The following is a 13,522-nucleotide window of genomic DNA, read 5'->3' on the forward strand; positions in this document are numbered from 1 at the left end:
TGAGAGGGGGAAAGTTCAAAGGAGATGTACAGGGCAATTTTGTTTTACACAGAGAGTGGTGGGTGCCTGGAATGTGCTGCCAGGGGTGGGGGTGGAGGCAGATACAATAGAGGGGTTTAAGAGGCTCTCAGACAGGCACATGGATGTGCAGAGAATGGAGGGGTATGGACAGTGTGTATGCAGAGGGATTAGTTTATTTGGGCACTTAATTACTAGTTTAATTAGTTCGGCACAACATAGTGGGCCGAAGGGTCTGTTCCTGTGCTCGACTGTTCTGTACTTCATTAACCAGGCCATGAAAGGTCCTTGACTTGAAATGTTAACTGCTTCTCTCTCCACATCTGCTGCCCGACCTGCTGAGTCTTTCCAACACTTCCTGATTTTGTTTCTGCATAAACTGAAACCAGTTACTAGATTCAGTTCCTCCTGTAAATCAACCCTTTGGAAGCAGAAGTTGAGAGCCCCAGCCAATGTGACTCAAATGTGGACACTGTCGACTATCCGTGATGGCGAAGTGAAAATCCCTGGATTAACCCTGGCTTCACCCACCCCAGTCTCCTCGTTCCATTGGCTGTTGCCTCTTACGCTATTGGCCAGATGACCTGTCCCCTCTCCCATTGGGCTCTCTCCCTTCTCATCGGCTGCGGGCTCCATTTCCTACCTGGCAGCTGCACTCCAACTGGCTAGTTCCCTCCCCCCTTCCCAGCTGCCATTGGCTGGCCTTGCCCGCTCCAACCCGATTGGCCAGATGCCCTCCCTTACCATTGGCCCACAGCCCTCTCCACTTCACAGAGAGGGAAAGGACGTGGGGTAGCCGTGTTAATGGAAGGATGAGAGCTTTGCTGTGGGGAGTGGTGGTGTAGAATCAGTTTCGGGAATGCTACCGACTGGCACGTTTCAGGGGGCAGGAGTACGTGTTGAGGGCCACCACAAAGGCGCTGTGGGGGATGGACCACAGTCTTGGGTCCCGTCCCCAGTGGATACTGAGGGGCTACGTTCTGCATAACAGCTCCTCAAACACTTCACTGATGCAATGTTTCAGGAGGTAACGTGAATGAATTTAATGCAATGGAAATGTACAGTGATTGTAGAGAAAGACATATCCTGATTGTATTTATTGAATTAATTATGAATAAAATTTGTTTTTTGAAAAAAGAACAAATTAGGTAGAAATAAGGAAATATTGAGGGTAAGAAGTCACAGATAGGAGTGCTATAAAGGTACAAAGGGCAGGCACGGTAGTGTAACGGTTAGCGTAACACTATTACAGCGCCAGCGACCCAGGTTCAATTCCGGCCACTATCTGTAAGGAGTTTGTACGTTCTCCCTGTGTCTGCGTGGGTTTCCTCCGGGTGCTCCGGTTTCCTCCCACGTTCCACAAAGACGTACGGGTTAGGAAGTTGCAGGCATGCTATGTTGGCGCCACGCGATGCATTTCACTGTGTGTTTCGATGTACATGTGACCAATAAAGATATGAAATCAAATAACAAAAGGTGTACTGTAGTATAAATCAAGAAATAATGGAGCCTTGTAATAAAGGGACTGCAATAATTATGGGTGATTTTTAATTTTCAAGGAGCATATTCAAGTGAGACTGGGGAATTAATCGTGGGATTCGGCTGTGATTCCGGATATTTACTTTGGCTTGGATTTCATGCTGGAAGAATTTTAAACTATCCCAATGAGAATGGATAATCCAGGGGCAATGGGGGGCGGGGGGGGGGGTGGTGGGGGGAGGAAATTTAAACAGTCTCTACCACTGGGCAAATTAATGGAGCTAAAGTCCAACAAGTCCCCTGAATCTGATGTTCTGCATCCTGAGGTCTCAACAAAGTGGCAGCAGTGATGGTGGATGTGTTGGTTATAATCTACCAAAATTCCCTGGATCTTGGAGCTTCCAGAGGACTAGAAAACTACAAATGTTCAAGGAAGGAATGAGGCAGGTACATTCTTGGTGTTAAAAAAAACTTGTCCCACATGTCTTTAAACTGTTTCTCTCTCACTTTAAATGCATGTCCTCTAGCACTTGACATTTCTACCCCGGGAATAAGATTCTGACTGCCTACTCTATCTACGCCTCTCATAATTTTACCAGGTCACCTCTCAGCCTCTGCCGCTGCAGAGAAAACAACCCAAGTTTGTCCAAAATCTCCTAGTTCATACCCTCTAATCCAGGCAGCATCCTGGTTAAAAAAAAATCTGCTGGAGGAACTCAGTGGAGTGATCAGCATCTGTAGGAGGAAAGCAATTGGTGAAGTTTTTTGTCAAAACCCTGCACCAGGCAATTGTCAACCCGAAACGTTAACAATTCACCCCCTCACAGATGGTGCCTAACCCACTGAGTTCCTCCAGCAGACGGTTTGTTACTTAAGATTTTAGCATCTGCAGTCTCTCGTCAGAGCATCCTGGTAATCTTCTATCCTCTCCAAAGCCTCCACATCCTTCCTGTAACGGGGCGACCAGAACAGCACGCAAGTGCGGCCTAAGCAAAGTTTTATACAGCTGCGACATGACTTCCTTACTCTTATACTCAGTGCCCTGACCAATGAAGGCAAGTGTGCCGTACACCTTCTTTACCATCCTGTCTACTTGTATGACCACTTTCAGGGAGCTGTGGACTTGGACCCCAAGGTAATATTTGGCGTGGATAGGGGATTGGCCAACGAACAGAAAATGGTCAGTCTGATTACATTTGGGCCATTTTCAAATTGGTAAGGGGTGGCTAGTGGAGTATCACAGGGACCAGTGTTAGGACCTCAACAAATTACAATCTCTATTACTGAGTTAGAATGAAAGGACCAAGTGTACTGCAGCCAAATTTGTTGAAGATATAAAGACAGGACGGTTATTGAGAGGAGGAGAAGATATTTCTAGGATCGGTGTAAATGGGTGGTTGATGTTCGGTGTGGACTCACTGGGATCTAGGGTCTGTTTCTGTGTTGTGCCTTTCTATGACTCTATATGAATAGCCTGCAAAATTAAATGAATGGGCATACTATGGGAATGTGCGAAGTTATCCACGTTGGAAGAAAGAATGAAGAAGCAAATTAGTAGTTAAATGGAGTGAGACTACAACATGGATCCAGGGTCCGAGTACATGAGGCACAAGTAGCATGCAGGTAGAGCATGTAATTAGTAAGGCTAATGGGATGTTTATTGTATAGAGTACAAAAAGCTCTAATGCAACTTTACAGTGTGAGACTGCACCTGGAGTACTGCACAGTTCTGTTTTCCATATTTCAGGAATAATATCCTTGCACTGGAGTTAGTGCAGAGAGGTTCACTGGGTTGATTCCTGGCATGAGGAGTTGATATGTGAAAAGAGGTTGAACATTCTGGATTGTGGAAGAATGAGAGGTGCTTATGATTCTGAGGGGGGGGGGGGAAGTTGACAAAGTGAATATTAAGGCTGCTGGGGGTTATTGTGCTAGGTGGCATTGTTTCAGAATAAAGGGTTGCCTGTTCCAGACAGAATATCTTCTCCCAGAGGGTGAAGACTCTTTGGAATTCTCCACCCCAAGGAGCTGTGGAAATGAGTCACCAAGGATAATCAAGGTGGAGACTGACAAACATTTATGCAGGCACAGTAGTGCAGCAGTTAGCGTAACGCTATTACAGCACCAGCGACCCATTTCAATTCCGGCCGCTGTCTGTAAGGAGCCTGTACGTTCTCCCCGTGTCTGCGTGGGTTTCCTCCGGGTGCTCCGGTTTCCTCCCACATTCCAAAGACGTACGGGTTGGGAAGTTGTGGGCGTGCTGTGTTGGCGCCGGAAGCGTGGCGACACTTGCGGGCTGCCCCCCAGAGCACTCTACGCAAAGGGTGCACCACTGTGTGTTTCGATGTACATGTGACGAATAAAGAAATCTTATCTACGACAAGAGATTCAAGGAGTATGGGGAGGGAAAGGAGAGGGTGCAACAGGCTGGTGGGGAGGGGCAAGAATGAATCAGCATGGTCTTGTTGAATAGTGGAGGGGCTGACTGCCTACTCCTGCTTCTTCACTGGCCACTGACCAGTTGCCTTCATCCACTGGCCAACTGTCCCTCCCCAATAGCAAACGTCCACTCTCCTGGTACCACTGGCCAACACTCTCTCCCCATTGGCCAGCTGCCCCCTCCCTCCCACCCACCCCATTGGGCAGTCGCCCCCTCCCCATTGGGCAGTCACCCACTCCCCTCTCCCCATTGGCCAGCTGCCCCCTCCCCTCTCCCCACTGGTCAGTAACCCCTCCCCTCCCCCCCATTGGGCAACCGCCCCCTCTCCTCCCCCCCATTGGGCAATTGCCCCCTCCCCTCTCCCCATTGGGCAGTCGCTCCCCATTGGCTAGCTGCCCCCCTCCCCATTGGCCAGCTGCCCCCTCACCCTCCCCATTGGCCAGCTGCCCCCTCCCCTCTCCCCATTGGCCAGCTGCCCCCTCCCCCTCCCCATTGGCCAGCTGCCCCCTCCCCTCTCCCCATTGGCCAGCTGCCCCCTCCCCTCTCCCCCGCCAGGCAAACAAAGACCCACCCAGTCTCCTCGGCGATTGGCGCGGGCTCTCCGTCCAGCCCGCCAATGGGCGTCGTCCAGAGCCGGAGCTGGCGCTCCCGATTGGCCGGCGCCGCCGTCGATCAGACGCGCTCTCGCCCCGCGATTGGCCGCTTCCACAAAACGCTGCCGGGTAACAAAAATACAAAGGAAAAGCCGAGCGGCGGCGGCTCAAGGCGAGCGGGCGGCGTCTGGGCCCTCGCACGGGCACCGTCCCGGGACCTCGGCAGCCGCGGCCGGTCCCCTCGGCCTCACCGCCGCTCCCGCCGCGCTCCGTCGCCGCCGCCTCGAAGCGCCGCGATCCCTCCCCCCCCCGCCCGACTCTCGCTAACCCCGCCGGAAGTCAGCGGCTCTCGCGAGACCCGGGGCCCTCGCCATGGCAACGCCGACGAGCTGGCGCCGGCGCGGAGAGAGAGAGAGAGAGCGCCCGCTGCTGCTGTCGCTCCTCCAGCTGCAGCGCCCCCCGGCGGCCGGGAGGACGGACTGCACCCTGAGGTCCCAACAGGACCCTGAGTGGGGAGGGATGGCTGCTTGTGTTGCATTGAGGGTTGAGGGAGGGAGACTGGGCACAAAGAGGCTGGTGAGTTCATGCCAAACTTTGCTGGAACAGTATTGGTGGCCAAGGAGCGGGATGGAGAATTAAACATAGAACAGTACAGCTCAGGAACAGGCCATTCGGCCCACAATGCCTGTGCTGGACACCATGCCAAATTAAACAGGATCTCTTCTGCCTGCGCATGACCCATGTCCCTCCATTCCCCTGCTGCCTAAAAACCTCTTCAACACCACGCTTGTGTCTGCTTCCAGCCCCTCCCCTGGCAGCCCGTTCCAGGCACCCGCCACACTCTGTGTGAAAAAAGACTTGCCCCACACATCCCCTTTAAACTTTCCCCCTCTCACCTTAAATGCACGTCCTCTAGTACTTGACAATTCTACCCTGGGATAAACATTCTGTCTACCCTATCTATGTCTCGTAATTTTTGAGATAAGATTTCTTTATTAGTCACACGGACACAAACACATAGTGAAATACACCTTTTGCGTAGAGTGCTCTGGGGACAGCCCGCAAGTGTCACCATGCTTCTGCCGCCAACGTAGCGTGCCCACAACTTCCTAACCCGTACGTCTTTGGAATGTGGGAGGAAACCGGAGCACCGGGAGGAAACCCATGCAGACACGGGTCACTGGCGCTGTAAAGCGTTACGCTAACCGCTACACTACCGTGCTTCTATCAGGTTTCTCCTCAGCCTCTGCCACGCCAGAGAGAACAACCCAAGTTTGTCCAACCTCTCCTTATAGCTCATGCCCTCTAATCCAGGCAGCATCCTGGTGAACCTCTTCTGCACCCTCTCCAAAGCCTCCACACCCTTCCTGTAATGGGGCAGCCAGAACTGCACACAATACCCCAAGTGTGGCCTAACTAACATTTTATACAGCTGCAACATGACTACCTGACTGTCATACTCAATGCCCCTACCAATAAAGGTTGGCATGCTGTACACCTTCTTCACCACCCTACTGAGATGTCGCTGCCTGCGGCTCGTGTGAAGGAGACCTCGTACTGGTGGACGTGGGGGACCGAATCTGGATATCCCGGATGGACATCACTTCGGAACGCCGGCAGCTGGGAGGCCCGGGAGACGGACATCACATTGGGGAGCAGGACGGAAAAATCCAGGTGACAATCCGTTGGACGTGGAGTTGGGGTGGGAAGGGAAGGCAGGGGGGGATGGCTGGGGGGGCAGGAGTTGAAGTGTGGGACGTGGAACAGACACAGTCGACACCGGTGGTCAGGAATCCTTGACTGAGGGGAGGAAGGGACAATGAGGAGCAGAGGGTGAGGCACTTCTCCAGTCTTCACTGAGATTGGATGATTTAATTAATTGGTCCCTGGGCCGTCCCTCTCATTTGATACCTGGTGTTAAAGTGGTTTCATTTATTGCAAACTATGCCCAGTATTATTTTTATCCTTTCGTGGAATTAGAACACACTGCCTGAGGGGATGATGGAGGCAGACACTCTCACAACATTTGAGAACTATCTGGACGAGCACTTCAATCGCCAAGCACTTGAAATGTTACCAGTATTTTCCACTTCCTAACTTTTTGCCGGTGGGAAATCGAAGAGACAAGAGCCAAGGAAAGAATATACTTCTTTAATTTATCCATTCACAAGGCTATGGACCAATCGCTTGGAGGAATGTACGGATGCGTCAACAAATGAGCTGCTGGAGGAACTCAGCGGGTTGAGCAGCGTCTGTGAGTGGCGGCGGGGAGTAAGGGGGAGGGAGGGAGGGGAAGGAATCGTTGATGTTTCGGTTCAAAAAAACCTGAATCAGAACTCCTGATGCATTTCAACTCGAATGGTCAGAAGGCTCTCTGGAGGCCTTCTGGGAGCAATGGGCAACGCTGGGGCTGTGGCGGTGGGGGAACACTTTAAGTGTTTGATTTTGTCTATACTCACCGTCTCCCTCTCTACTCCGTCCTGGTGCAGGGTTTTGAGCTGAAACGTCAACAATTTCTCATCCACCCCCCTGCCCCCACCCCCCAACAGATGCTGCTTGACCCGCTGAGCTCTTTTTACAGATGCACCATAGAAGTCATCCTATCTGGATGCATCACGGCTTGGTACGGCAACTGCTTTGCCCAGGACCGCAAGAAACTGCAGAGAGTTGTGGACACAGCCCAGTGCGTCACGGACACCAGCCTCCCCTCCTTGGACTCTCGCTGCCTTGGTGAAGCAGCCAGCATAATCAAAGACCTCACCCACCCGGGTCATTCTCTCTTCTCCCCTCTTCCATCAGGTAGAAGATACAGGAGCCTGAGGGCACGTACCAACAGACTTAAGGACAGCTTCTACCCCACTGTGATAAGACTATTGAACGGTTTCCTTATACGACGAGAAGGATTCTGACCTCACGATCTACCTTGTTGTGACCTTGCACCTTATTGCACCGCACTTTCTCTGTAGCTGTGACACTTTACTCTGTACTGTTATTGTTTTTACCTGTACTACCTCAATGCACTCTGTACTAACTCAATGCAACTGCACTGTGTAATGAATTGACCTGTACGATCGGTATGCAAGACAAGTTTTTCACTGTACCTTGGTACAAGTGGCCCTATATTGAATTTAGGAGCCGAGAGGTAATGTTGCAGCTATATAGAACCCTGGTCAGACCCCACTTGGAGTACTGTGCTCAGTTCTGGTCGCCTCACTACAGGAAGGATGTCGAAGCCATAGAAAGGGGGCAGATGAGATTTACAAGGATGCTGCCTGGATTGGGGAGCATGCCTTATGAGAACAGGTTGAGTGAACTCGGCCTTTTCTCCTTGAAGCGACGGAGGATGAGGGGGGGACCTGATAGAGGTGTATAAGATAATGAGAGGCATTAATCGTGTGGATAGTCAGAGGCTTTTCCCCAGGGCTGAAATGGTTGCCACAAGAGGACACAGGTTTAAGGTGCTGGGGAGTAGATACAGAGGAGATGTCAGGGGTAAGTTTTTTTTACTCAGAGTGGTGAGTGCAGGGAATGGGCTGCCGGCAACGGTGGTGGAGGCGGCTACGATAGGGTCTTTTAAGAGACTGTTGGATAGGTACATGGAGCTGAGAAAACTACAGGGCTATGGGTAAGCCTAGTAATTTCTAAGGTAGGCACAGCTTTGTGGGCCGAAGGGCTGGAATTGTGCTGTAGGTTTTCTATGTTTCTATATTGTTGGGCGCAGTTAAGAGTCACCCACTTCGGTGGGTCTGGAGCCACATATAGGCCAATTTTTTAATATAATTTCACATAACAAGTTGAAAGAGAACTGAGTAAATTAGATGTGCTGGATGCCAAATAGTGGATAGCGGGTTATGGGACCTGTCTTCAGTTGGCCCCGGGCTGCACGATAGTCTTTGCCACTGGAGGGCAGCCCTACAGTCAAGTACAAACAGGAAAAAGCCAACCCCGCTTAAACTGACAACTGTTTGAATTCAAACTTTGCATCGGCTGGCGTTTTATCAGCAAGAATTTCTCATTAAAGGGGATTTTCTTTCGGTGCGTGTGTCGATTTCTTTGCAAAAGTTTAAAAAAATCACGTGCAAAGCCTTCAGTAGAAATAATCTGGTTCTTAAAACGTCCTGTTGGTTGGTTATTTTCTTAAAAATAACATTAAAAAGATCCACCCCTCCCAAATGCCAAGAAAGGCCATGGAAACTCGCAGGAGGTCGAAACGTCTGAACCAGGTATTGGGGGTGGGTTGGGAGGGCAGGAAGGAGACTTAAAAGTGGGTGGGGGGGGGGGGGGGGGGGAACAGTCCTGTTTAATTACGACTGATTCCAGTCGGGACATTCGGCATTTTTTGCGGTCAGATATTTGCTTTGCACATTCTTGCTTCCTCCTGAAACAGCAGCAAGATTTCTTTTTTGGAATAAACCCGCCCCATTTCTGCAAATAAAGCCCTTGATTTAACGTTACCGGCTTGGTGGGCGAGGTTTTAAGCCAGTAAACAATTTGATCATGTTGCACTGGGAGGAAATGCGTGGCAACACGTGCAAATCCATCTGAATTTGTATTTATTTATTGCGAATTATTTGCTTCTGGGCTGCATTTAAACACTTTGTGGATCAGTTTTCCCATTTCATGAATATCTTGTAGCGATTTAAGTTTCCTGTGTTTTGCTACTGGAAATAACTGTTGCAAATTGTTACCTCGATGAAGTTTTATGATGTTGGGGAGATTGCAGTTCCTTGCAAGATTAATATTTAATCTTCGGGATGGCTGGAAAACCCGGCAACGGATCCAACTGCGCCCCGGATTTGGCAGCTCTCGTCTCGATGGGGTTTTGGCGCCGAAATTTTACTTTCATCAATTGCAGCTCAAAACTACGACATAAAATGATTGCATTTCTTGCATTTAAGATGCATAGGCCGGAGGTTAAACTTAATCTCCGGGGACTGAAATTTTTTTTTAGATATAACTATGAATTTTTAAAAAACATTTATGTTTTCAGGGGCAGGTCTCGAACCTGGAGCCCGTAGATGCCGAGAAGGAGATGGAGGAGATCACGGAACCAGAGGCGGAAGAAAAGCAGGTCGCCCACTCCAGGGAATCGCTGATTCCCACTCGCAGGAATCCAATCCGTGGAAGTTCCAGGATTCCCAGGAGCAGCCGGACCACCTGGGTGAAGGAGGAGGACGAGGAAGAGCCCCCGGTGAGTCGGGGGTGGGTGGGGGGGGGAATTTATTTGCATTCCTCGGCCTTCGGTGCATTGAAGCCGTTGCAAAGGGTCAGTTGTTGCATTGACTGACGGCTCGATCGAGGGAAGGGCTGGTTTGCGGGAATATTACAATCCGCAAATGAGCTTTTTTTTACAAAATAAACTCTATTCATAATAAAAGGCAAACTACATACAATTTACAAAACAGTGCAAACCTTGTACAGATCATTCATTAGTGTCGCCTTTTTATATAGAAAACAGCACCGATGCCACACGTGTGGCTCCCTGGAAGCTACCCGGTCCCGTATTTGCAATATTTAGGGGCTTTCTCTCCTGTCCCCACCCCTCCCTCTCCAGTGGCAGAAGAACCCTAAACCGTCGTCCTTCCCCACCGAGCCCTTGCGTTGGCTGCGCCCAGCTTCAGTGCGTCCCTCAGCACGTACTCCTGCAGCCTGGAATGTGCCAGCCGGCAGCATTCCCCTACGGACATCTCGCAGTGCTGGAAGACCAACAAGTTTCGGGCAGACCAAAGGGCGTCTTTCACCGAGTTGATGACCTTCCAGCAGCAGTTAATGTCCGTCTCTGTGTGTGTCCCCGGGAACAGCCCGTAGATCGGAGAATCCTCTGTTATGCTGCTGCTGGGGTTGAACCGTGACCAGGACCCTTGCATCTTTCGCCACACCCTCCTCGCAAACCTACAGCCCGCAAGTGAGCTGCCTGCAAGTTGCATTGGCCGAGAAAATGGGAAAATGCAAAATAAAGGTTGTCTGGTTGGAGAAAAGGATAACATTTAAAAGAAAGCACAACGTGGAGGCTTCTGGTTCCTCAGTTTCCCTCACCCTGACTGTACAGAGTTGCCCCCAGGATGGATCTGTGAAGTTGGTCAATGTGAGGTCAGCCTTCTGAACATGGATGTTCTTCCTGAGAAGACCAGCGTCCGATTCCGGGTCCATTCTGGCCGGAGAGTCAGCAGGAACTTTGTGGTCAAAGAGTTGCTCCTCGACTGCCTTGGCATGGTGCCGGAGAACATCTTCTGTGTGCAGGACTACGTGGCCAAGGGCACTTTTGACATGACTTTCGCCTCGCAGGAGCTGTGAACCACCTTCTGGAAGGTCTACCAGGGGAAGAAAGACTCGGCGCCACTGAACACCTTCTCGGCGGAGCCACTAAAAGCCTGGGGTCCTCCCTGAGCTGCAATGATTGGAGTGAAAGGGTCTTCTGTACTGATGCTCAAATAAATAAATCTATTGCTTTTTCACTGTGGTGTTGTTTGCATTTTATTTTCTCCTCTGCTATTTTGTCCCCTTGCTTCTTGTGGGATCTTCCTGTGTCCCTCCCACTGGTAGGCTAAGGATGCATGCTATCTTGTTGGGAGAAGATACAGGAACTCGAAAGCCCGGATGTTGAGCCTTTCAGCACAGCTTCTTTTCCCTCCCCACCCCCGCTGCTGCTGGACTTTTGAACGAATCACCTCTGTCACATCCCCTTCCCGCCGGCTCTGTCGTGTTCTCGATCCGTTAATCCTACCTCCTCCTGTTGTCACTTTAGTGGTTCTTTTTTCTCCACTTCAAACTGCACTACAATCTTCGCACGGTTCTGCTGCTCTGTACTTTTTTTTTCTGTCAATGGTTGGTATCGGTTTATTATTGTCACTTGTACGGAGGTACAGTGAAAAACTTGTCTTGCATACTGATCGTGCAGGTCAATTCATTACACAGTGCAGTTACATTGAGTTAGTACAGAGTGCATTGAGGTAGTACAGGTAAAAACAACAGTGCAGAGTAAAGTGTCACAGCTACAGAGAAAGTGTAGTGCAATAAGGTGCAAGATCACAACAAGGTAGATCGTGAGGTCATAGTCCATCTCATTGTATAAGGGAACCGTTCAATAGTCTTACCGCAGTGGGGTAGAAGCTGTCAAGCCTGGTGGTACGTGCCCTCAGGCTCCTGTATCTTCTGCCTGATGGAAGAGGGGAGAAGAGAGAATGTCCCGGGTGGGTGGGGTCTTTGATTATGCTGCTGCTTCACCAAGGCAGCGAGAGGTAAAGACTGAGTCCGAGGAGGGGAGGCTGGTGTCTGTGATGCACTGGGCTGTGTCCACAACTCTCTGCAGTTTCTTACGGTCCCGGGCAGAGCAGTTGCCGTACCAAGCCGTGATACATCCAGATAGGATGCTTTCTATGGTGCATCGTTAAAAGCTGGTGAGAGTCAAAGGGGACAAACCAAATTTCTTTAGCCTCCTGAGGAAGTAGAGGCGCTGGTGAGCTTTCATGGCCGTGGCATCTACATAATTTGACCAGGCCAGGCCGTTGGTGATGTTCACTCCCAGGATCTTGAAGCACTCAACCCTGTTGACCTCAGCACCATTGATGTAGACAGGTGCGTGTACACCGCCCCAAAGCCAGATGCCCAGGGAGGTGCTGATGAAAAGCCTGCCGTCCCATCAAAGCCCAGGGTGGGTGGGCTAGTAAATGGTGATGGGCCAAATGTTCTCGCTCTCTCTGTCTCGTGTCGGGTGTTGATCCAATGGTAGTGCAGGTTGTGCAGTCTAATGGCTGATGCCTTTGTTCATCAGATCAGCGTGAAGCCGGTTGCGGTGATGCTGGAGAAGATGAAGGTGGCCCTACCGGCGGAGGAGGAGGACGAGGAGGAGGAGGAGGAGGAGGAAGCAGAAGCCGAGGAGGTGGACCTCCCAAGTAGCATCGCGCCCCCTCCAGTGCCCGAGGTCAGTTGCTTGCCTGCTGAGTCAAGGGCCGGCTGGAGGTAGAGTAGAGAAGGTTCAACGGCTTTAGGCTGGTGGAGTGGCTTCTGGCTCCCAGCTCCAGAGACCCGGGTTCGATTCCCACCTCCGGCACTGTGTGTGTGTGTGTGTGTGTGGAGTTTGCACGTTCTCCATGGGACCCCCCACCCGGGTGCCCTGGTTCCCTCCCACATCCCAACGGACGTGCGGGTTAATTGTCTGCTGTTAGTTAGTGTAGATGGGTGGTAGTGGGGAATGGGATTGCTTTCAGAGCTAGTATTGACTCAATGGGCTGGATGGCCGGCTCTGTCAGGAGGAAACATGGAACGAGGACTACTTCCTCCCCCACCCCCCCCCCCCCCCCCCCCCCCCCCCCATTCCGATGTGGGAGGAAACCAGAGCACCTGTGGGAAACCCACGTGGTCTCAGGGAGAAGGTGCAAACTCCACACACGCATCGGCGGATGTTGGGATTGAACCGGAGCCTGGGGCGGTGAGGCAGTGGGAACGCCAAGGGGACAGGGTTGTGTGAAAGGCAAGTAAGGTGCGTAGAGCCCTGCTGTTCCTGATGGACAGCGAGAACCTGCCCTAACACAGCACAGGTTGCGAGCTGGTTCACGGGAGCATCATTGAGGTGGGAATGTCACCGTGCCCCGGGGGGAGGTGTCGGAGCGGAGATGCCAGTCTCGGCCAGAGAGGGTTTTGATTTGTGTCTGGTGGGGTGGGTCAACATTCCCTCCTTTTGCCCCCCTGACCTCCCTCCCGCTCCCACACCAAGACGTGCTGTTACTGAATGTTTCCCGCATGTTTTATTCCCGACAAGCCGGACCTGAGACCAACGATTCTTGGTCTCCAGAAGCTGCGGGAGAGAATTCCAGAGGAGCCGGTGAGAAGGATTTCATGGAGCAAGGTCCCAGATTTCTCAGCAACACAACCCAGACCACAGGTATTCCTTCCTCCATCGTTCGAGCTGGGATTAACACGGGAGCTTCCCGGATAAAACGTCCTCTTGTATGTGATCAATTGTCCTTCACCTGGTGAGTGAGTTGGTGGTTCG

General features: G+C 51.3%; 2 protein-coding genes across 12 annotated transcripts in view; one reads left to right on the top strand and one right to left on the bottom strand.

Moving 5' to 3' along the window:
• Positions 1-4,841, bottom strand: part of LOC127587081 (zinc finger and BTB domain-containing protein 3-like) — a 59,353-nt gene extending 54,512 nt beyond the window's left edge. For 5 of the 8 annotated variants that reach the window (XM_052045275.1, XM_052045274.1, XM_052045273.1 and 2 more), the window contains exon 1: positions 4,509-4,645. The gene's annotated coding sequence lies outside the window, so the exon portion shown is untranslated. Of the gene's footprint in view, positions 1-4,508 lie in introns of all 8 variants that reach the window. The other 3 variants (XM_052045277.1, XM_052045279.1, XM_052045272.1) reach the window with 2 other exon arrangements.
• A 1,180-nt stretch (positions 4,842-6,021) lies between these two features.
• The window catches only part of LOC127587079 (5'-3' exonuclease PLD3-like), a 36,370-nt gene continuing 28,869 nt past the window's right edge, over positions 6,022-13,522 (top strand). For 3 of the 4 annotated variants that reach the window (XM_052045262.1, XM_052045263.1, XM_052045265.1), the window contains exons 1-4: positions 6,022-6,204; positions 9,521-9,721; positions 12,302-12,451; positions 13,289-13,411. In XM_052045262.1, coding sequence (XP_051901222.1) covers positions 6,124-6,204; positions 9,521-9,721; positions 12,302-12,451; positions 13,289-13,411 — 555 coding nt within the window. In that variant the 5' untranslated portion in view covers positions 6,022-6,123. Of the gene's footprint in view, positions 6,205-8,509; positions 8,754-9,520; positions 9,722-12,301; positions 12,452-13,288; positions 13,412-13,522 lie in introns of those variants that run through there. The other variant, XM_052045264.1, reaches the window with a different exon arrangement.

Source organism: Pristis pectinata, chromosome 38 (assembly GCF_009764475.1).
Source record: "Pristis pectinata isolate sPriPec2 chromosome 38, sPriPec2.1.pri, whole genome shotgun sequence".
In the NCBI taxonomy this organism is placed as follows: domain Eukaryota; kingdom Metazoa; phylum Chordata; class Chondrichthyes; order Rhinopristiformes; family Pristidae; genus Pristis; species Pristis pectinata.